Source organism: Nomascus leucogenys, chromosome 1a, assembly GCF_006542625.1.
Source record: "Nomascus leucogenys isolate Asia chromosome 1a, Asia_NLE_v1, whole genome shotgun sequence".
In the NCBI taxonomy this organism is placed as follows: Eukaryota; Metazoa; Chordata; class Mammalia; order Primates; family Hylobatidae; genus Nomascus; species Nomascus leucogenys.
Window position 1 is genome coordinate 49,775,061 of NC_044381.1, and position 21,868 is coordinate 49,796,928.

Here is a 21,868-nt window from a genome sequence, read left to right on the forward strand (position 1 = left end):
GAACTGCTTAAAGGAGGACATAGGGTGGTTATCTATGTCACACCTTCCATTTTCCTTCAGAATAGTTATTTCCACTTTGGAATTCACCTTTCCATGCTTTGCTTCCTGCTGTATATCCTTTTCTGCTAAGAGTACTGATAAGGAAAGAAAATGAAAGGTGTAGAACTTTACCTCAAAAGAAACATCTGATACAGCAGAGGACAGAAACAAGACATAGTTTTAGAAATTTTGTACCTTTGACATATCCCTGCGCTACTCATGGGGATAAGGATGATGAGGATGAGGAGGACAGTAGTTACCATTTGTTGAGGGCCTATACATACCAAATGGTTTATACGCATTATTTAATCCTTTGAAGTGGGCATTTTTAGCCATTTTACAAATGTGGAAACAAAGGTTTAGAAAGGTAAAATAACTCAGTCAGAGTCCCACAGTGGTGATGACAATACCGGTTTTCAGTTCTCTAACATACCATACTTTTTTTTTTGAGATGGAGGCTTGCTCTGTTGCCCAGGCTGGAGTGCAGTGGCATGATCTCAGCTCACCGCAGTTGCCTCCTCCCAGGCTCAAATGATCCTCTTGCCTCAGGCTCTCAAATAGCTGGGATTACAGGTGCCCGCCACCACGCCCACAAATTTTTGTATTTTTAGTAGAGACGCGGTTTCACCACATTGGCCAGGCTGGTCTCAAACTCCTGACCTCAAGTGATCCACCCATCTCGGCCTCAGAAAGTGCTGGGATTACAGGTGTGAGTCACCGCACCCAGCCATATCATGCTGTTTTAAAATATTGAAATACTAGTATTTTTACTGGTATAAAACAGTTATTTCAATTTTTAAAACAAAACATTTTTAAATTAAAAACTTCTAAAACCTGTATTTTTAATGTCTTTAGGTATATGTAGAGCATTACATGCTGCATTAATAGTTTAATGCTGACAGATGCACTTTTGAGCAACTATGAAATAAGTGCAAAAGACAATGGGAACAGTATCTCACTCTAAGACTTTCAGGATGTACACTGATATTTTTAATATTATGTGAAAAAGACATTAAAATGCTGGTATTATAATTTTTGCTGCAGTATTGTAATTACTGTCAATTATAAGTGGCAAAGCCAGTGTCCAAATTTAGGTACTGGAAACGGCAAAGGCCTGTGGCCTCCAAGCCAGTGGTACCCAAAGTAGTCCATCTGCAGATTGTTCTTGTTCTGTGATGAGATAAAGGTCAATCATTGCACAGCTTCCTTGATCAAAAAAGTCTCACATGAAAACATCAACCGAATCTAACAGTATGCTGAGGAGTGCAAATTGACAACAATGTCTGTGAACTAGCACTGGTCCACAGATCACATTTTGAGTAGCACTGCTCTAAGCAGCAGTGCCTCTTGGATACTTAGTTTAATTAAAAAAAAACTTGCCTATGCTAACACTGTATTGCCAAAATAAAGGAAATAATTGTGGTCTGCATAATTTATGAATGACATCCCTTTACCTTTTTTATGCCACCTAATTGGTACTTAGTGCAATGCTAATCACATAATACAAGTTTAATATATGTTTGTTTGGTCAGGACTAAATTGTAACATAAGTATTTTATATTAGTGATGTGAACACTTTGAAAGTCTAATGCTATCTATATGTTATTTTAGTTAGATGAGAAGGAATTTAAGATAAATGTTAAAATAGTAATTATAATGGTTGGTCACTCTCAGGGAAGATGTTATCAGCTCTGATCATCCTAACTCAGGGATTAACGATTTACGCTATAGCTGTAGGTATAAAAACAAGAGCACAGCGGAATGCTATGCAGCCACCCGGAACAAATCCATATGAAAAGACCTCTGAGATAAGTAGGAAAAAAGGGAGACAGTAGTCTATATAGAATACATATGCAGCTATTTGCATGCATATGCATACATTTTTTTCTGGAAGAATAAGAAATTGATAATTTTGTGTTGGGAAGCAGGACAGGTAGATTAGGGTGTATGATAAGAGTGACTCTTAAAATATAAATTCAGTTTCATACTGTTTTAACTATTTTTTAAATTAAAATACTTATTAATGAAAAGCAAATCATCTGTTTCATTTTGTTTGTTGCCCACAGCAGGAAGTCTCATCATTCTTTATACTTTTACATATGTGATGCAAATTATGATGGTTTCCCTAATTGCAAAAATGGAAATGTATGATAGTAAGCAATTGTTTGTGAACCTGTGAAAAATAAATGAAAATCTAGGGAAAATTCCTTCTTTTACCATCAAATGAAAAGATTAAGTTTAGTTGAGGATTGTGAGAGATTCAGTTTTTCATTTTGAAATATTCCATATGATCTCAGGTCTTACAGAAGAAGCAACAAGATAGTAAGAAACTGGCATCACTGTCAATCCAAAATGAGAAACGTGCTAATGAACTAGAGCAGAGTGTAGATCACATGAAGTATCAAAAGATACAGCTACAAAGAAAACTACGAGAAGAAAATGAAAAAAGGAAGCAACTGGATGCAGTAATTAAGCGGGACCAGCAAAAAATCAAAGTAATATTGTCATACATTCCTGCTAAGTATAATATGAAATGTTAAATGGCTCAGAGCTAACGAATCCATGATCTTCATTCAATTGGCTTGTGAAGTATCTATCCTTGACCTGCCCTTCACTGCTGTCCTTATTCACTTTAAAGCTTTGTTCATCTACATAGTAAAACCTATTTATTGAATTCTGAGTACTGTCTTGAAGGCTTTGACTGCACAAAAGAAGGTACAATGATAATTTCTCTTAGTAGGATCCTAACTTTAATTGAAGCTGTCAAAAACATACATTTATAAAGCCAACTTTCTAAATAATACCTATCATTTGAATAGGATTTTCTGTCTTCAAAGTGCTTTGACGTGCATTGTCCATGTGGCTACACAGAAAAAGTACCAGGTAAAGTGGTACCTTTTCATTCACAGTGAGCAAAAAAATGATCAGACCTGTATGCACAGCAGTTCTAGAATAGATTGGGCTGGGGAAGAACTTAGTGGTGTCAGCCTAGGCTCTTTGACCAGGCTATCATAGGTTCAAATCCTAGCTCACTCAGTTGCTGACTGAGAGATTTATTGAGAAAATAAATTTTCTCAAATTTCTCAAAAATTTTACCCTCTCTGAGTCAGTTTATTCTTATCTAAAATGGCCTTAATCCTACTTGTCCCACAGGGCTTTTTTGAAAAAGATGATGATGATCATAATAACAGACACTTATCTAGTACTATGTGTCAGGCTCTGTTCCATTGAAATATTAAGCTGAACCCAAGGCATGGGACATAATTGGAGATTTCCTAGATATTTTAAAAATTAAGATTTTATTTTATTTTATTTATTTATTTATTTTTTTTGAGACAGAGTCTTGCTCTGTCGCCCAGGCTGGAGTGCAGGGGCACGATCTTGGCTCACTGCAAGCTCCGCCTCCCGGGTTCACGCCATTCTCCTGCCTCAGCCTCTCCGAGTAGCTGGGACTACAGGCGCCCGCCACCACGCCTGGCTAATTTTTTATATTTTTAGTAGAGACAGGGTTTCACCATGGTCTCGATCTCCTGACCGCGTGATCCGCCCGCTTCGGCCTCCCAAAGTGCTGGGATTACAAGCGTGAGCCACCGCTCCCGGCAAGATTTTATTTTTTTAGAGCCATTTTAGGTTCGGAGCAAAATTGAAAGGAAGGTACAGAGATACTCTATATACTCCCTGTCCCTGCACGTTTAGCCTCTCCCATTATCAGTATGCCCCAGATTTCCTAGATTTTTGACAATGGATATAACCTATTTTCCAACCTTAAAAACAAAAATCACAGAATTCAGCAATGGAAGGGAACTTAAAAGAGCATTTAAACCAAGTTACTCATTATTTATTATTAATTTTTAAGTTGTGGTAAAATATATATAACATAAAATTTACCATTTTAACTTTTTTCTTTTTTTTTTTTTTTTTTGAGATGGAGTTTCACTCTTGTTGCCCAGGCTGGAGTGCAATGGTGTGAGCTCGGCTCAACACAACCTCCGCCTCCTGGGTTCAAGTGATTCTCCTGCCTCAGCCTCCTGAGTAGCTGGGATTACAGGCGGGCACCACCACGCCCGGCTAATTTTGTATTTTTAGTAGAGATGGGGTTTCTCCATGTTGGTCAGGCTGGTCTTGAACTCCCGACCTCAGGTGATCCGCCTGCCTCAGCCTCCCAAAGTGCTGGGATTACAGGTGTGAGCCACTGTGCCCAACCCATTTTAACTGTTTTTAAGTGTATAATTCAGTGGCATTAATTACATTCACAATCTTGTGCAACCATCACCACTATCTATTTCCAAAACATTTTCATCACTCCAGACAGACACTCTGTAATATTATGGAATAGCTCCTCATTTTCCCCTTCCCCCAGCTCTTGGTAATCTCTAATCTACTTTCTCTATGAATTTGCTTATTCTAGATACTTCATATAAGTAGAATTATATAATATTTTACCTTCTGTGTCAGCCTTATTTCATTTAGCATAATATTTTCAAGGTTTGTCTACACTGCAGCATGTACAAGAACTTCATTCCCTTTTATTGCAAATAATATTCCATTGTATGGATATGCCACAGTTTCTTTATCCATTCATCCATCAATGGACACTTGAGTTGTTTCTACCATTTGGCTATTGTGAATAATGCTGCAGTGAACACTGGCATACAAATAAGTCTCTGTTTTCAATTCCTTTGGGTATGTACCTAGGAGTAGAATTTCTGGGTTATATGGTAAATCTGTGCTTAGCTTTTTGAGAAACCACTGTTCTTCATAGCATAAGCATCATTTTACATTTCCACCAGCAATGTGTGAATGTTCTAATTTCTCCACACTTTTGTCAACACCTGTTTCTTTCTTTTTTTTATTATAGTCATCTGAGTAGGTATGAAGTTGTATCTCTTTTTTTTTTTTTTTTTTTTTTTTTTTTTTTCTTTTTTGAGACAGAATCTCTCTCTGTTGCCCAGGCTGGGCTGCAGTGGCATGATCTCGGTTCACTGCAAGCTCCGTCTCCCGGGTTCACGCCATTCTCCTGCCTCAGCCTCCCGAGTATCTGGGACTACAGGCACCCGCCACCACGCCCGGCTAATTTTTTGTATTTTTAGTAGAGATGGGTTTTCACTGTGTTAGCCAGGATGGATGAAGTTGTATCTCATTGTGGTTTTGGTTTGCATTTCCCTAATGACTAATGATGTTGAGCATCTTTTCATGTGCTTATTGGCTGTTCATAAATCTTCTTTGGAGAAATGTCTATTCAAGTTCTTTGTCCACATTTTAATTTGGCTCTTTGTCTTTGTTGTTGAGTTGTATGAGTTCTTTATATATTCTGACATTAAATTCTATCAGATACATGATTTCCAAATATTTTTTCCTATTCTGTAGGTTTTCTTTATACTTTGATAATATCCTTTGATATGCAAAAATTTTTAGTTTTGTTGAAGTCCGATTTATCTATTTTTTTCTTTTGTTGATTGTGCTTTTTGGTGTCATGTCTAAGAATCCATTGCCTAAATCCAAGGTCATGAAGATTTATGTTTTCTGCTAAGAGTTTTATGTTTTTTGCTTTTATATTTAGGTCATTGGTCCATTTGGGGTCAGTTTTTGTATATGATGTGAAGTAGTGGTCCAGATTTATTCTTTTGCATGTGGAACTCCAGTTGTACCAGTACCATCTGTTGAAGAGACTTATCTTTCCTCCATTGAATGGACTTGGCACCCTTATCAAAAATCAGTTGGAGTGGGAAATAGGGAAATGCTGATAGGGGAAATGGGGAGATGTTGGTCAAATGGTACAAAGTTGCAGTTATGTAGAATAAATAAGTCTAGAGACTTAGTGTACAGCATGATGACTATTGTATACTGGAAATTTGCTAGGAGAGTGGATTTCAGGTACTCTTACCACAAAAAAAAAACCAAAATGCTAACTATGTGAAGAGATAAATATGTTAGCTTGACTATAGTAATCATTTCACTATGTATATCAAAACATCATGTTGTATACCTTACACATGTACAATTTTGTTTTTTTGAGACAGGGTCTCACTCTGTCACCCAGGCTGAAGTGCGGTGGCATGATCATAGCCCACTGCAGTCTCCAATTCCTGGGCTCAAGTGATCCCCCTGCCTTAGCCTCCTAAGCAGCTGGGACTACAGATGCACACCACCACACCTGGCTAATTTTTTTTTCTACTTTTTATAGACAGTGTCTTGCTATATTTCCCAGGCTGGTCTTGAACTCCTGGCTTCAAGTGATCCTCTGGTCTTGGCCTCCCAAAGTATTGGGATTACAGGCCTGAGCCACTGTGCTTGGCCCCAATTTTTATTTTTAAAAAATCAACTGGCCATAGATATATGGTTACTAAACTTTCAGTTCTATTCCATAGGTCTATATGTCTATCCTCATGCTAGTATCACACTATTTTGATTACTGTAGGTTTGTAGTAAGTCTTGAAATCAGGAAGTAAGTCCTCCCACCTTGCTCTTCTTTTTCAAGATGATTTTGGCTATTCAGGGCCCCTACAATTTTCCATGTGAATTTGAGGATGGGCTTTTCCATTTCTGCAAAAAAGGCTATTGGAATTTTGATAAGGATTGTTGAATCTCTAGATTGCTCTGAGTAGTATTGACATCTTGACAATATTAAATTTTCTTATCCACGAGCATGGGAAGTCTTTCCATTTATTTAGGTCTTCATTAATTTCTTTCAGCAATGTCATAATTTTTAGTGTACCAGTAGTATTTTACCTCTTTACTTAAACTTGTTCCTAGATATTCTTTTAGATGCTTTTATAAATGGAATTGCTTTTTAAATTTCCTTGACACTATAAGACAACCCAGTGAAGAGTATGAGTTTAATTGCAGCTATGGAAAAGTATTCTATACTCACCTAGGATGGAGTATAGAAGTTAAGAGGGCAAAAATCAGAGCCATGAGGAACTCCCATATTTAAAAGAACTGGTAATAATAATAATGATTCATAATAATGGTAATAATAATAATTATGGCAATAGTTAACATTTATTGAGATTTATATTCAAGCAATACTTTGCTAAGCGTGTATGTGTCATCTTTTATCCTTTTTTCTTATTTTCAACTTTTTTTTTCTTCTGGATTTGTCTTTAAATATCTTAGTTTTTTCATCCTAAAATTATCCTCCTTCAACCTTTTTCCCCTCCCTTTCTTACCTCCCCTTTGTAACCAAACTTCTTGGAAAAGTTGACTGCATTTGTTTCTGTTACTTCTACTTTCATTCGTTCTCTTATCCTGTCCAGCTTGCTTCTGGCTCTATCACCCACTTCACAGCTCTTGAGAAGTTCACTAGTGCTCTCTCTGTCACTAAAGTCCTTATCTTAATACTGTGCATCCAGCACAGTTCAGCACTCCCTCTGTCTTGAAGTATTTTCCCCTTGCCTTTGTGACATTATACTTTCCTTGTTTTTTCCTCTCTTCCTGATTGCTTGTTCTCTGTCTTGGCTAGCTCATCCTACTCCACCAGTCCTTTTAAATATGGGAGTTCCTCATGGCTCTGGTCTCTGCCCTCTTCTATACTCTATCCTAGGTGAGTATAGGATACTTTTCCATGGCTGCAATTAAACTGAAAATTTCCAAATTAAATGCTTAATCCCAAGTCTGTTCTTTGAGCTCCAACCTCTTCCCTAGGTTGTCTTATAGATGAATTAATGATCTTCCTTACTTACCTTTCCATGATTCCCCACTCCCTGCTCCCTTCATGGGGGAAAAATGTAGTTCTCCAATGTGCCTTACATGATATATCAGTTGGGTGTGCTAGAAATTTAGGCATCATAATTGGTTCTTGCCTCTTTCTTATGCATATCCAATGAACCACTAAAGCCTTCAGAGTATATCTTTAAAACACCATGAATCTGTCCAATTTTCATTTCTGCTGCCAACAACTTAGTCTGTTTTGTTTTAGCCCTTCTTCCAATGTGAAGATCAGGCCAGCCTGTTCAGTGTTGTGGTCTTTGGTTTTTAACTCCTCATCTCTCATAGGCCATGGCTTAAACCAGCAAGACATAGCACTCTCTAAATCCATGCTTAGGGAAAAAAAGACACTGTCTTCTTCAAAGAGTAGAAGTCTGCTGAAATGCAACTCTGCTTGTAACTCAAACGTTTACCTTCTTATCTAGTGCACTTTTTTTTTTTTTTTTTTGAGACAAGGTCTTGCTCTGTCATCCAGGCTTGAGTGCAGTGGTGTGATCGTGGCTCACTGCAGCCTTGGCCTCCTGGGCTCAAGCAATCCTTCCACCTCAGCCTCCCAAGTAGCTAGGACTGCAGGCACATGCCAGCGTACCTCACACATTTTTAAATTTTTTGTAGAGATAGGGTCTTAACTATGTTGCCCAGGCTGATCTCGAACTCCTGGGCTCAAGTGATCTTCCTGCCTCAGCCTCCCAAAATGCTGGGATTACAGGCATAAGCCACCACACCTTGCTACCTAGGGCACTTTTATTCCATCTTGCCACATCTCTAATTCCAATGAAATGACCCATTTATGGGGGATATCAGGTATTCCAGAAAAAGAAACAGACTTTCCCAAAGATATATTGATGTATCCTCTACTTAATGCAAAAACAGAAAACCTGCTTACAGTCCTAAAGGATATTTGCTGTCTGCTTGGAGCTAACTCTCTGAGACTCCTGTCTATTTTCTACTTGACTAAACCATTTCCAAAGAATAGTACTACTTCTGCATAGGTTCTCTTCACAGCAGCAGTTCTTAACTGAGGTCCATGGATAGGCTTTGAAGAAAAGATATGAGAACTCCTGAAATTGTGGGTGGTGGTGTGATCTTAAGCTTTTTAACCACCCATTTCCTCATCCATAAAATGGATTTTATAATAGTCCCTATATCATAGGATCGTTGTGAGGGCTAAATGGGATAATTAAATAGATATAAAAAGCCTAGCACAGTGCCTGGTACACAGTTATTTTAATATGTATAACAAAGATTACAATGTAAGAAAAAAGGCATTGTCTGGAGCAACGTGTGGAAGAGGGAATTAGAAGTACTCCTGTATCCTTTCTTTTTTTTTTTTTTTTTGAGATGGAGTCTCTCTTTGTTGCCCAGGCTGGAGTGCAGTGGCGTGATCTCATCTCACTGCAAGCTCCGCCTCCCGGGTTCATGCCATTCTTCTGCCTCAGCCTCCCGAGTAGCTGGGACTACAGGCACTTGCCACCACGCCCGGCTAATTTTTTTGTCTTTTTAATAGAGACAGGGTTTCACAGTGTTAGCCAGGATGGTCTCGATCTCCTGACCTTGTGATCTACCCGCCTTGGCCTCCCAAAGTGCTGGGATTACAAGTGCAGTATACTTTTAAAGTATATGTGGACAAACAGAAATAGTAGAGAGTCAACTCCAAGTATAAGGTCTGTTTATTTAAGGTAGCTTTATTTCATCATCCTGAAATTTCTAGGACTATCACAGGGGCTAAATTATAGCTATGAACTAGAACTAGGGAAGCATCAAGAACTATGGGTGGTAAACATAATAGAGTCCAAATTCACTCATAACTCAGATAGGTGCAACATTTTTCTTTATTTAGTCGATAGCACCTGTCTTCTTTGTGAGTGCACCTCTCTTCTATCCATGTCATGATTATTGCTGGAAATATGGTGGAAACTAATCAGATGTTCTCTCTGTTCAAACCTTGTTCTAAAAATGTAAACATTTCCTTTAAATACTTCTCAGCTCTTTTGAGTAAGAATGCTCAGTCTCTTAGCCTCCTTTTCCCTATGCTTCTGTCCCTAAGATGACAGCCAGTGTATGTTGTAGTTGAGTATATAGCCTTCTTTTATCCTATGCCTTGGAGTTGAAGATTGTGACCAGCTGGAAATTATTTTCCCTTGTCCACCTTACCCTGCCTAATTTGCTGGCCCCTGATGATGAAACCCCTGGCTGGTATAACTCGCAGTTTGATCTTGCTTCTGGTTTAGAGCATGGGGGTGCTTTCCCTTCATCTCATCTCCCACTAGCATTATAAGCCCCTACTGAGGCTACTAGGCATTCTGTCTAGCTTGCTAGCCCAGTGGCCTGTCCTTATACCTAGTTTGGGAGCCAGTTCCCCACAATGACTACCTACATTAGCTCTCAACTCAGGATCCATGCCACTTGAGACCAAGGAGTCCAGTTGGGGTGTCTTTCCTAATCGTACCTCTCTGCTCTTTCAGCAAGGCTGGGCAATTGTGTATCGGTGTGGGGCTTCTGCACTGCAGTCTGCATTTTCTCTCCTGAATAGGTTAGGAGCCCGTCTCTCCCCATTGATACCTTTACTTATCATCCCCCTTTCTGGACCAAAACTCAGACAGAGGACAATTGGGAAACAAGTCTTTCTTACTGTCTCTTTTCTCCTTTCTGCCATTCCCAGGGCTGGAGAGCACTAGGCTTTTCTTTTACTTCCTTTCTATCAGTGCTTCTGAAATTACTTGTGGAGAAGGTATAGTTTTTATTTTGTTATAAATTTGTCACAGACTAACACTTTTATAAAACATGAATTAGTAGAAAAGTGAAATTTAAAATATACAAATAAAAGTCCATTTTAAAAATTGTTAGAGTCATCAGACATAAAATTATTCTGTCGAATTGCTATAAAAGTATCTCAGCATTTTCAGTTGCGTACTTATCCATCATGGACCAGTAACAGAGAGTATGTGGACTGGCCAGCTTTGACTCATGGCCTCCTTCCTGTCCTGCTAAGCTTTAGTGATGGACAACATCATTTCTAAACCCCTAGAAGGCACCAGGAACATTGCGCCTTTTGTTTTGTTTTGTTTTGAGACAGAGTCTCACTCTGTCACCTAGGCTGGAGTGCAGTGGCGCGATCTCAGCTCACCGTAATCTCTGCCTCTCAAGTTCAAGCGATTCTCGTGCCTCAGCCTCCTGAGTAGCTGGGAATACAGGCACACACCCGGCTAATTTTTGTATTTTTAGTAGAGACGGGGTGTCCCCATGTTGGCCAGGCTGGTCTTGAACTCCTGACCTCAGGTGATCAGCCTGCCTCGGCCTCCCAAAGTGCTGGATTACAGGCATGAGCCACCACTCCTGGCCAACATCGCATCTCTTGACTTGACCCTTAAGATGTGGATAGAAGCTGGGCGTGGTGGCTCATGCTTGTAATTCCAGCACTTTGGGAGGCTGAGGCAGGTGGGTCACCTGAGGCCAGGAGTTTGAGACCAGCCTGGCCAACATGGTAAAACCCTGTCTCTCCTAAAAAATAAAAAAGAAAATACAAAAATTAGCCAGGTGTGATGGCACACACCTATAATACCAGCTACTCAGGAGGCTGAGGCATGAGAATTGCTTGAAACCCAGGAGGCAGAGGTTGCAGTGAGTTGAGATTATGCCATTGCATCCAGCCTGGGTGACAGAGTGAGACTTTGTCTAGAAAAAAAAAAAAAGATGTGGATGGAAACTAAAGAAATTTGGAAAATGCACTTCATAAGACCATGATCTGTCTTTCAAGTCTATTCTCATATTGCAAACTCCCATTTTTGAACACTAGAAATTGAACATTACTTTTCTTTTTGCATTTCTGCTATAATAAATTTTAATATACTCACAGCAGATGGATGTCTTAAGTGGAGTAACTATGAAGGTAATAAGCTCAGAAAGGCAGAAGAGAATAACCCACTTATAAATTTGAGACTCTTATCCTTGTTAGGCTAATATGTAACACTCATGAAGAATGAATAAAAAAACTCAGTTTTGTTAGTAAATCCTAATTTTTGCAGTTGTATTTTATTGCCTCAGTAAGAGCTAACATTCCTTTCTTCTTAGATATGCTAATTACCCTGGTCTGATCACTATACATTATATGTATTGAAATAATCACTATGTACCTCACGAATATGTACAATTATTATTTGTCAATTAAAAATTAAGGCTGAGCATGGTGACTTATGCCTGTAATCCCAGAACTTTAGGAAGTTGAGGCTGGAGGATCACTGGAGGCCAGGAAGATCACTGGAGACTGGCCTGGGCAACATAGCAAGACCCCATCTCTACAAAAAATTTAAAAAAAATTAGCTGGATGTGGTGGTACACACCTGTAGTCCTAGCTACTTGGGAGGCTGAGGTGAGAGGATTACTTGAGCCCAGGAGCTTGAGCTTACAGTGACCTATGATCACGCCATTGCACTCTAGTCTAGGTTACAGAGTGAGACCCTATCTCTAAAAAAATTTTTTAAACAAAAAAATCCCCACATTATTTTCTTCTCAAATAGAGCCCCAACCGTCATCTACTCATTTTCTCTTTCTGTGACTAAGGAAGTGAATGTTAAGAAAACATGGCTGGATGGCTTGAGCCCAGGAGTTTGAGGCTGTGATTGTGCCACTGCACTCCAGCCTGGGTGACAGAGCGAGATCTTGTCTCCAGAAAAAAAAAAAAAAAGAAAATAATTGTCATCAGCATACTTAATGGTCAGGTGTAAAAGCAATAAGGTGTTTTCAACTTCTTTTTCTATAGGAACTACAATTAAAAACAGGACAGGAAGAAGGTCTAAAACTGAAAGCTGAGGACCTTGATGCATGTAACTTGAAAAGGAGAAAAGGTTCGTTTGGAAGTATAGACCATCTCCAGGTTTGTCAATTCTGTTTAGTGTTTCCTGGTTTCTCTTCAATCTGATGGTTGTCTAAATAGAGGTAAACTCACACCTGTAATCCTAGCACTTTGGGACGCCAAGGTGGGTGGATCACCTGCGGTCAGGAGTTCAAGACCAGCCTGGTCAACATGGTAAAACCTCGTCTCTACTAAAAATATAAAAATTAGCTGGGCTTGGTGGCAGGTTCTTGTAATCCCAGCTAGTTGGGTGGCTGAGGCAGGAGAATCGCTTGAACCCTGGAGGTGGAGGCTGCAGTGAGCCAAGACCATGCCACTGCACTCCAGCCTGGGCAACAAGAGCAAAACTCCCTCTCAATAGATAGATAGATAGATAGATAGATAGATAGATGTAAAAACTGGTGGGCTCTGAATAAAACCTTCAAACACTAGATGCCGCCCAAATGCAAAATTTCTAGTATTTGTTTTGAAACTTTATTATTTTTCTTTTCTTAAATTTTAGATTCAGGGATACACATGCAGGTTTGTTACGTGGGTATATTGTGTGATGCTAAGATTTGGGCTTCTAATAATCCTATTGCCCAAGTAGTGAAACTTTTATTATTACAAAATTATTTTCTCATCCAGAAATGTGCTGTATTTTTTGTTTTTTCTTGCTCTCAGCAGAATCAATATATTCTTATTTCAGTAGAAATGAGTTGATTTGAATGTTGTAGAATATAAACATGAAATCCATGTTCACTGGACTGTATTTATTCCCATCTCATGAAGACGAATATATTTTATTTTTTTTGAGACGGAGTCTCGCTGTTGCCCAGGCTGGAGTGCTGTGGCACGATCTCAGCTCACTGCAAGTTCCGCCTCCCGGGTTCACACCATTCTCTTGCCTCAGCCTCCCAAGTAGCTGGGACTACAGGTGCCCACCACCATGCCCGGCTAATTTTTTGTATTTTTAGTAGAGATGGGGTTTCACCGTGTTAGCCAGGATGGTTTCGATTTCGTGATCTGCCCACCTTGGCCTCCCAAAGTGCTGGGATTACAGGTGTGAGCCACCGCGCCCAGCCGAAGACGAGTATATTTCTAAAAATCAGACCTCTACATTCGAAGAAAACCAAATTGTATATGTACTTTATATATTAAAAAGCCATTATTTTAGTGCCACCTTTTAAAAAGAAAGTCATAATCCACAAACTGATTTTGAAGTTCAAAGAAATTGAAATTTTAAATTTTATGTAAGCAAAAAATACTGTATTTAAAATACCTAGAATGCAGCTATCTCTACCTTACTTTAGAAAGATTTATTCTTTCTTCATAAATTTTACATTACATTTTCTTAGTGACATTTAATAATGACATGGGTGCATTCCCACACACACCCATTCCACCCAGAAATGTCATCACCAGTTGTAATTTTTTAGGTTTTTTCCTTTTAAGTGGAGCTTGAAAAGAATCTCTTATTCATCTTTCAAACCCCACTCACAGTTTAAGAATGTTTGTAGAATATATTTAAGTTACTTGCTAGACTTCCTAGGATCTCCTACTGGAGTATTTAAGGATATGACAAAATTAACATTTTTATAGTTGCTCTTTCTCTTCCTAATAATTGTAGAGCTACTATAATATGTTAGGCTCCAGTGTCATCTGGACATGATAGTGCTTATAAGATTATACTATTAATATCTTGGTATTATTGGAAGACCGAATAGCTATGCATCTTCTTTGTCCTGGCCATTTTGCTCTCTTTTTCTCATATATATTCACTGTCTCATTGTATGATAGATTTCCAGAAACCCTTTCTATAAGGTTCATGAAAGACTAGGAAATAATACTATATGGATTTCTTTTCCTATTTATTTGTTGTTTTGGTGGCAGTGCTTCATTACCGTGTCCACTTGGTAGAGTTCCTTTTAAACAGTCATATTCCATCTATATTTATGTTTGTATTTGTTTCTGCGTATCCTTAATTCAAGAGAGTACTCAGATGTTTGTTTTGGAGATCTTTTCAGCAATTTTTTATTTTTGTTTTTTTTCTTTCTTAAAAATAATTATTTGAGGTTGACAAGCTACAATGCAAATTGGCTTTCCTTCCATCCTCCATCATCTGTGTCTTCCACTGTGTGTATTCATTTATTCACTTCATTGACTGACTGAATCAGGCATTCATTCACTCATTCATTTAACATTTTATTGAATGCCTACTGTGGCCCAGGCAATATACCAGCCATGTGGATAAACGGGTAAAAACTACAGCCCCTGCAATCAATCAAGGAGTTCAAGTTGGGGAGACAGATAAGTAGGGCAGCCACCAGTGTAAGTGCTGTGATGGCAGTGTGCACCACTACAACAGAGTAAAAGATTCCAGCATGTTCTTAATATAGGCATAGAAAATTATCAGCCCTTTCTTTGTCAGGCTAAAAAATCCTAGAGTGTTTAACATATCTGGGGAATAAATTTTAATTCTTTATAAAACAACATAGCTACATCTTGACTAGAACCACTGATGTCTTTAGGATCTCAGATGGGTACCTGAGTTACTCTGAGTGATAGTTTTTAAATGTTCATTTAAGAGATTTCAGCCAATCTGAAATTCTATTATTACCATATAATTTTTATGGCAGAAGGAAAAACAAGTAACTTTTTTTTAATTTTAATGTAGAAATTGGATGAGCAAAAGAAATGGTTAGATGAAGAAATAGAGAAAGTTCTGAACCAACGCCAAGAATTAGAGGAGCTGGAAGAAGACTTAAAGAAACGGGAGGCCATAGTTTCTAAGAAGGAGGCTCTGTTACAGGAGAAGAGTCACCTGGAAAATAAGAAATTGAGATCTAGTCAGGTATTCTGTTTAATACACTACTTTATTCTGGTTGTAAACCACTCCACACTCCCCACTAGGATCACTATAATCAGAAAAACATAATAAGAAATGTGTGGGAGGAGGTGGAGAAATTGGGACCTTCATACACTGCTGGTGAAATTGGAAAATGGTGCAATTGCTTTGGATAACCATCTTGTAGTTCCTCAAAAGGCTAAACTTAGAGATACTAGGTGACCTAGTAATCTCATTCCTAGGGATGGATGGGAGGGTGGGTGGGTGGATTGATGGATGGATGGATAGATAGATAGATAGATAGATAGATAGATAGATAGATCGATCGATCTATCTCTGTATTTCTCCATGAGAAATGAAAGCATGTATCCATACAAAAACTTGAACATGAACATTCATAGTAACATTCATAATAGCTAAAAACTGAAAACACAAATGTTCATCAAGTGATGAATGGATAAACTGTGATTATCCATACAATAGCGTACTATTTGATGATAGAAGGGAATGAAGTACTGATACATGCTACAACATGGATGAACCCTGAAAACCCATGTTAAGTGAAAGAAACCAGTCACAAAAGACCACCTTTGTATAATACCATTTGTATCAACTCTCCAGAATGGGTAATTCCATTTCTGTCCAGAGACAAAAACTACAATAGTGGTTACCTAGGGTTGGTGGGGGATTAGGGGGGAAATAGAATGCCTACTAATAGGTGTGGGGTTTCTTTTTTTGGTGGGGTGAAGAAAATGTAAAATTGATTGTGGTGATGGTTACATAACTGTGAATATGTGAAAAACCATTCAATTATGTACTTTATTATTATTTTTTATTTTTTGAGACTGGAGTGCAGTGGTGCGATCTGTGCTCACTGCAACCTCTGCCTCCTGGGTTCAAGTGATTCTCCTGTCTCAGCCTCCCGAGTAGCTGGGATTATAGGCGCACACCACCATGCCCAGCTAATTTTTGTATTTTTAGTAGAGACGGGGTTTCACTATATTGGTCAGACTGGTCTCGAACTTCTGACCTTGTGATCCACCTGTCTTGGCCTCCCAAAGTGCTGGAATTACAGGCAGGAGCCACCATGCCCGGCCTTGAGTTAGTTATATACTTTAATGTTGGTGAACTGCATGGTATGTAGATTATATCTCATTAAAGCTATTATGTTTTTTGAAAAGCCATAAAAGGGAAAAGACAGTAGAGGAGATAACAGAGGACAAAAGATTACAAAAAAAGAAAAGATGGAAAGCAAATAGATGAGAGCTTATTAACTTAGCAGAACAGAAGATGCTGCATTCCAAGTACCTAGAGAGACACAAATGAGAGCCAGGCCAAGATCCTACATATGTGCTATCACCACACATCTTACCAGCTTTTTAATACCTGACTCTGAAATGTGATGGGCATTTTAGGAATGCTTTAGATGTTTTCCTTTTTTAAAAATAACAGTTTTAGAGAGATAAAATTCACATAGAACATCAAAAAGACTCAGAAATGAAGGGACCAAGATTTTCAGAAGGCAGGAGTGGCATGAAGATGAAAACAGGGCATAGTCATGAAACTATTTTTTCTCACACTGGGACCGATTTATTTTCTGAAGATTGAACCAGGCACAGCGAAGGTTGTGATAAGTCAAAAAACTCCAAATAGGGAATGAATGCAAGTCTGCATATGAATTGTGAAACATCTATTTCCTAATCTCTACTTGGATCCAAGAATGCTCGCAGCCAGATTTATACTTCCTAGCTGGAGCCTGGCATATTTTCTGAAACATCTAAAAAGATATGAAAACTCTTAAATTTGGAAGCCCCCACTTAAATAAGTGGCCCACATATATGCCATTACCACAAATCTTATCTGCTTTTCGATACCTGACTCTGAAATATGATGGACATTTCAGGAATGCCACTATTAGAGACAGAAAACAAAACAAAAGGAAAAAATAAACTCAGAGACATTAGAGATAGAGCAAGAAGCTGAAAAAACTTCACAGAAATCTTAACCTCAATGTGGTAAAAGATGACTATCTATAAAGAACTAGAAGTTATTAAAAACATGGAAGAACTCTTGGAAATTAAAAGGGTTGGAGGATAGGCAGGGTGCGGTGACTCACACCTGTAATCCCAGCACTTTGGGAGGCCAAGGCGAGCAGATCACTGGAGGTCAGGAGTTCGACACCAGCCTGACCAACATGATGAAACCCCGTCTCTTCTAAAAATACAAAAATTAGCCAGGCGTGGTTGTGGGTACCTGTAATCCCAGGTACTTGGGAGCTGAGGCAGGAGAATCACTTGAACCTGAGAGGCAGAGGTTGCAGTGAGCTGAGACTGTGCCATTGCACTCCAGTCTGGGCGACAAGAGCAAAACTCCATCTCAAAAAAAAGGGTTAGAGGATAAAGTTGAGGAAATATTCCAAAAAGTTAGCAAAAATATAAGTTAATAGAAAGTAGGAGCGAAACATTTTTAATTGGCAGATGAATCCAGAAAGCCCAAGATCCAAGTAATGGGAATTCCAGAAAGATACAACAGAGAAAACAGAAAAGAGGAGATTATCAAAGACATCATATAAAAAATTTTCTCAACACCAGTATTGTGAGACTGTAGGCCACTCACGTGCAGAGACACACATAGGCTCAAAATAAAGGGATGAAGGAAGATCTATCAAGCAAATGGAAAACAAAAAAAGGCAGGGGTTGCAATCCTAGTCTCTGATAAAACGGACTTTAACAAAGATCAAAAGAGATAAAGAAGGCCATTACATAATGGTAAAGGGATCAATTCAACAAGAAGAGCTAACTATCCTAAATATATATATGCACCCAATACAGGGGCATCCAGATTCATAAAGCAAGTCCTTAGAGACCTCACAAAGAGACTTAGACTCCCACACAATAATAATGGGAGACTTTAACACCCCACTGTCAACATTAGATCCATGAGACAGAAAGTTAACAAGGATATCCAAGAATTGAACTCAGCTCTGCACCAAGCAGACCTAATAGACATCTACAGAACTTTCCACCCCGAATCAACACAATATACATTCTTCTCAGCACCACATCACACTTATTCCAAAATTGACCACATAGTTGGAAGTAAAGCTCTCCTCAGCAAATGTAAAAGAACAGAAATTATAACAAACTGTGTCTCAGACCACAGTGAAATCAAACTAGAACTCAGGATTAAGAAACTCACTCAGAACCGCTCAACTACATGGAAACTGAACAACCTGCTCCTGAATGACTACTGGGTACATAACGAAATGAAGGCAGAAATAAAGATGTTCTTTGAAACCAGCGAGAACAAAGACACAACATACCAGAATCTCTGGGACACATTTAAAGCAGTGTGTAGAGGGAAATTTATAGCACTAAATGCCCACAAGAGAAAGCAGGAAAGATCTAAAATTAACAGCCTAACATCACAATTAAAAGAACTAGAGAAGCAAGAGCAAACACATTGAAAAGCTAGCAGAAGGCAAGAAATAACTAAGATCAGAGCAGAACTGAAGGAGATAGAGACACAGAAAACCCTTCAAAAAATCAGTGAATCAAGGAGCTCGTTTTCTGAGATCAACAAAATTGATAGACTGCTAGCAAGACTAATAAAGAAGAAAAGAGAGAAGAATCAAATAGACGCAATAAAAAATGATAAAGGGGATATCACCACCGATCCCACAGAAATGCAAACTACCATCAGAGAATACTATAAACACCTCTACGCAAATAAACTAGAAAATCTAGAAGAAATGGATAAATTCCTGGACACATACACCCTCCCAAGACTAAACCAGGAAGAAGTTCAATCTCTGAATAGACCAATGACAGGCTCTGAAATTGAGGCAATAATTAATAGCTTACCAACCAAAAAAAGTCCAGGATCAGAAGGATTCACAGCCGAATTCTACCAGAGGTACAAGGAGGAGCTGGTACCATTCCTTCTGAAACTATTCCAATCAATAGAAAAAGAGGGAATCCTCCCTAACTCATTTTGTGAGGCCAGCATCATCCTGATACCAAAGCCTGGCAGGGACACAACAAAAAAAGAGAATTTTAGACCAATATCCCTGGTGAACATCGATGCAAAAATCCTCAATAAAATACTGGCAAACCGAATCCAGCAGCACATCAAAAAGCTTATCCACCATGATCAAGTGGGCTTCATCCCTGGGATGCAAGGCTGGTTCAACATACGCAAATCAATAAACGTAATCCAGCATATAAACAGAACCAAAGACAAAAACCACATGATTATCTCAATAGATGCAGAGAAGGCCTTTGACAAAATTCAACAACCCTTCATGCTAAAAACTCTCAATAAATTAGGTATTGAGGGGACATATCTCAAAATAATAAGAGCTATTTATGACAAACCCACAGCCAATATCGTACTGAATGGGCAAAAACTGGGAGCATTCCCTTTGAAATCTGGCAGAAGACAGGGATGCCCTCTCTCACCACTCCTATTCAACATAGTGTTGGAAGTTCTGGCCAGGGCAATCAGGCAGGAGAAAGAAATAAAGGGTATTCAGTTAGGAAAAGAGGAAGTCAAATTGTCCCTGTTTGCAGATGACATGATTGTATATCTAGAAAACCCCATCGTCTCAGCCCAAAATCTCCTTAAGCTGATAAGCAACTTCAGCAAAGTCTCAGGATACAAAATCAGTGTGCAAAAATCACAAGCATTCTTATACACCAATAACAGACAAACAGAGAGCCAAATCATGAGCCAACTCCCATTCACAGTTGCTTCAAAGAGAATAAAATACCTAGGAATCCAACTTACAAGGGATGTGAAGGACCTCTTCAAGGACAACTACAAACCACTGCTCAATGAAATAAAAGAGGATACAAACAAATGGAAGAACATTCCATGCTCATGGATAGGAAGAATCAATATCGTGAAAATTGCCATACTGCCCAAGGTAATTTATAGATTCAATGCCATCCCCATCAAGCTACCAATGACTTTCTTCACAGAGCTGGAAAAAGCTACTTTAAAGTTCGTATGGAACCAAAAAAGAGCCCACATTGCCAAGACAATCCTAAGCCAAAAGAACAAAGCTGGAGGCATCACGCTACCTGACTTCAAACTATACTACAAGGCTACAGTAACCAAAACAGCATGGTACTGGTACCAAAACAGAGATATAGACCAATGGAACAGAACAGAGCCCTCAGAAATAATACCACACATCTACAACTATCTGATCTTTGACAAACCTGACAAAAACAAGAAATGGGGAAAAGATTCCCTGTTTAACAAATGGTGCTGGGAAAACTGGCTAGCCATGTGTAGAAAGCTGAAACTGGATCCCTTCCTTACACCTTATACAAAAATTAATTCAAGATGGATTAAAGACTTAAATGTTAGACCTAAAACCATAAAATCCCTAGAAGAAAACCTAGGCAATACCATTCAGGACATAGGCATGGGCAAGGACTTCATGTCTAAAACACCAAAAACAATGGCAACAAAAGCCAAAATTGACAAATGGGATCTAATTAAACTAAAGAGCTTCTGCACAGCAAAAGAAACTACCATCAGAGTGAACAGGCAACCTACAGAATGGGAGAAAATTTTTGCAATCTACTCATCTGACAAAGGGCTAATATCCAGAATCTACAATGAACTCAAACAAATTTACAAGAAAAAAACAACCCCATCAACAAGTGGGCGAAGGATATGAACAGACGCTTCTCAAAAGAAGACATTTATGCAGCCAACAGATACATGAAAAAATGCTCATCATCACTGGTCATCAGAGAAATGCAAATCAAAACCACAATGAGATACCATTTGACACCAGTTAGAATGGCTATCATTAAAAAGTCCGGAAATAACAGGTGCTGGAGAGGATGTGGAGAAATAGGAACACTTTTACACTGTTGGTGGGACGGTAAACTAGTTCAACCATTGTGGAAGACAGTGTGGTGATTCCTCAAGGATCTGGAACTAGAAATACCATTTCATCCAGCCATCCCATTACTGGGTATATACCCAAAGGATTATAAATCATGCTGCTGTAAAGACACATGCACACATATGTTTATTGCGGCACTATTCGCAATAGCAAAGACTTGGAACCAACCCAAATGTCGAACAATGATAGACTGGATTAAGAAAATGTGGCACATATACACCATGGAATACTATGCAGCCATAAAAAATGATGAGTTCATGTCCTTTGTAGGGACATGGATGAAGCTGGAAACCATCATTCTCAGCAAACTATCGCAAGGACAAAAATCCAAACACCGCATGTTCTCACTCATGTGGGAATTGAACAATGAGAACACATGGACACAGGAAGGGGAACATCACACACTGGGGCCTGTTGTGGGGTGGGGGGAGGGGGGAGGGATAGCATTAGGAGATATACCTAATGTAAATGATGAGTTAATGGGTGCAGCACACCAACATGGCACATGGATACATAT

The 21,868-nt window shown here is 38.8% G+C and overlaps 1 protein-coding gene across 1 annotated transcript in view; it reads left to right on the forward strand.

Annotated features, from left to right (window-relative positions):
- The window catches only part of KIF27 (kinesin family member 27), a 94,821-nt gene that overhangs the window by 42,253 nt on the left and 30,700 nt on the right, over positions 1-21,868 (forward strand). The window contains exons 11-13 of the mRNA XM_003267460.4: positions 2,337-2,534; positions 12,506-12,619; positions 15,255-15,431. Of these exons, the coding sequence (XP_003267508.1) occupies positions 2,337-2,534; positions 12,506-12,619; positions 15,255-15,431 (489 nt within the window). The remainder of the gene's footprint in view (positions 1-2,336; positions 2,535-12,505; positions 12,620-15,254; positions 15,432-21,868) is intronic.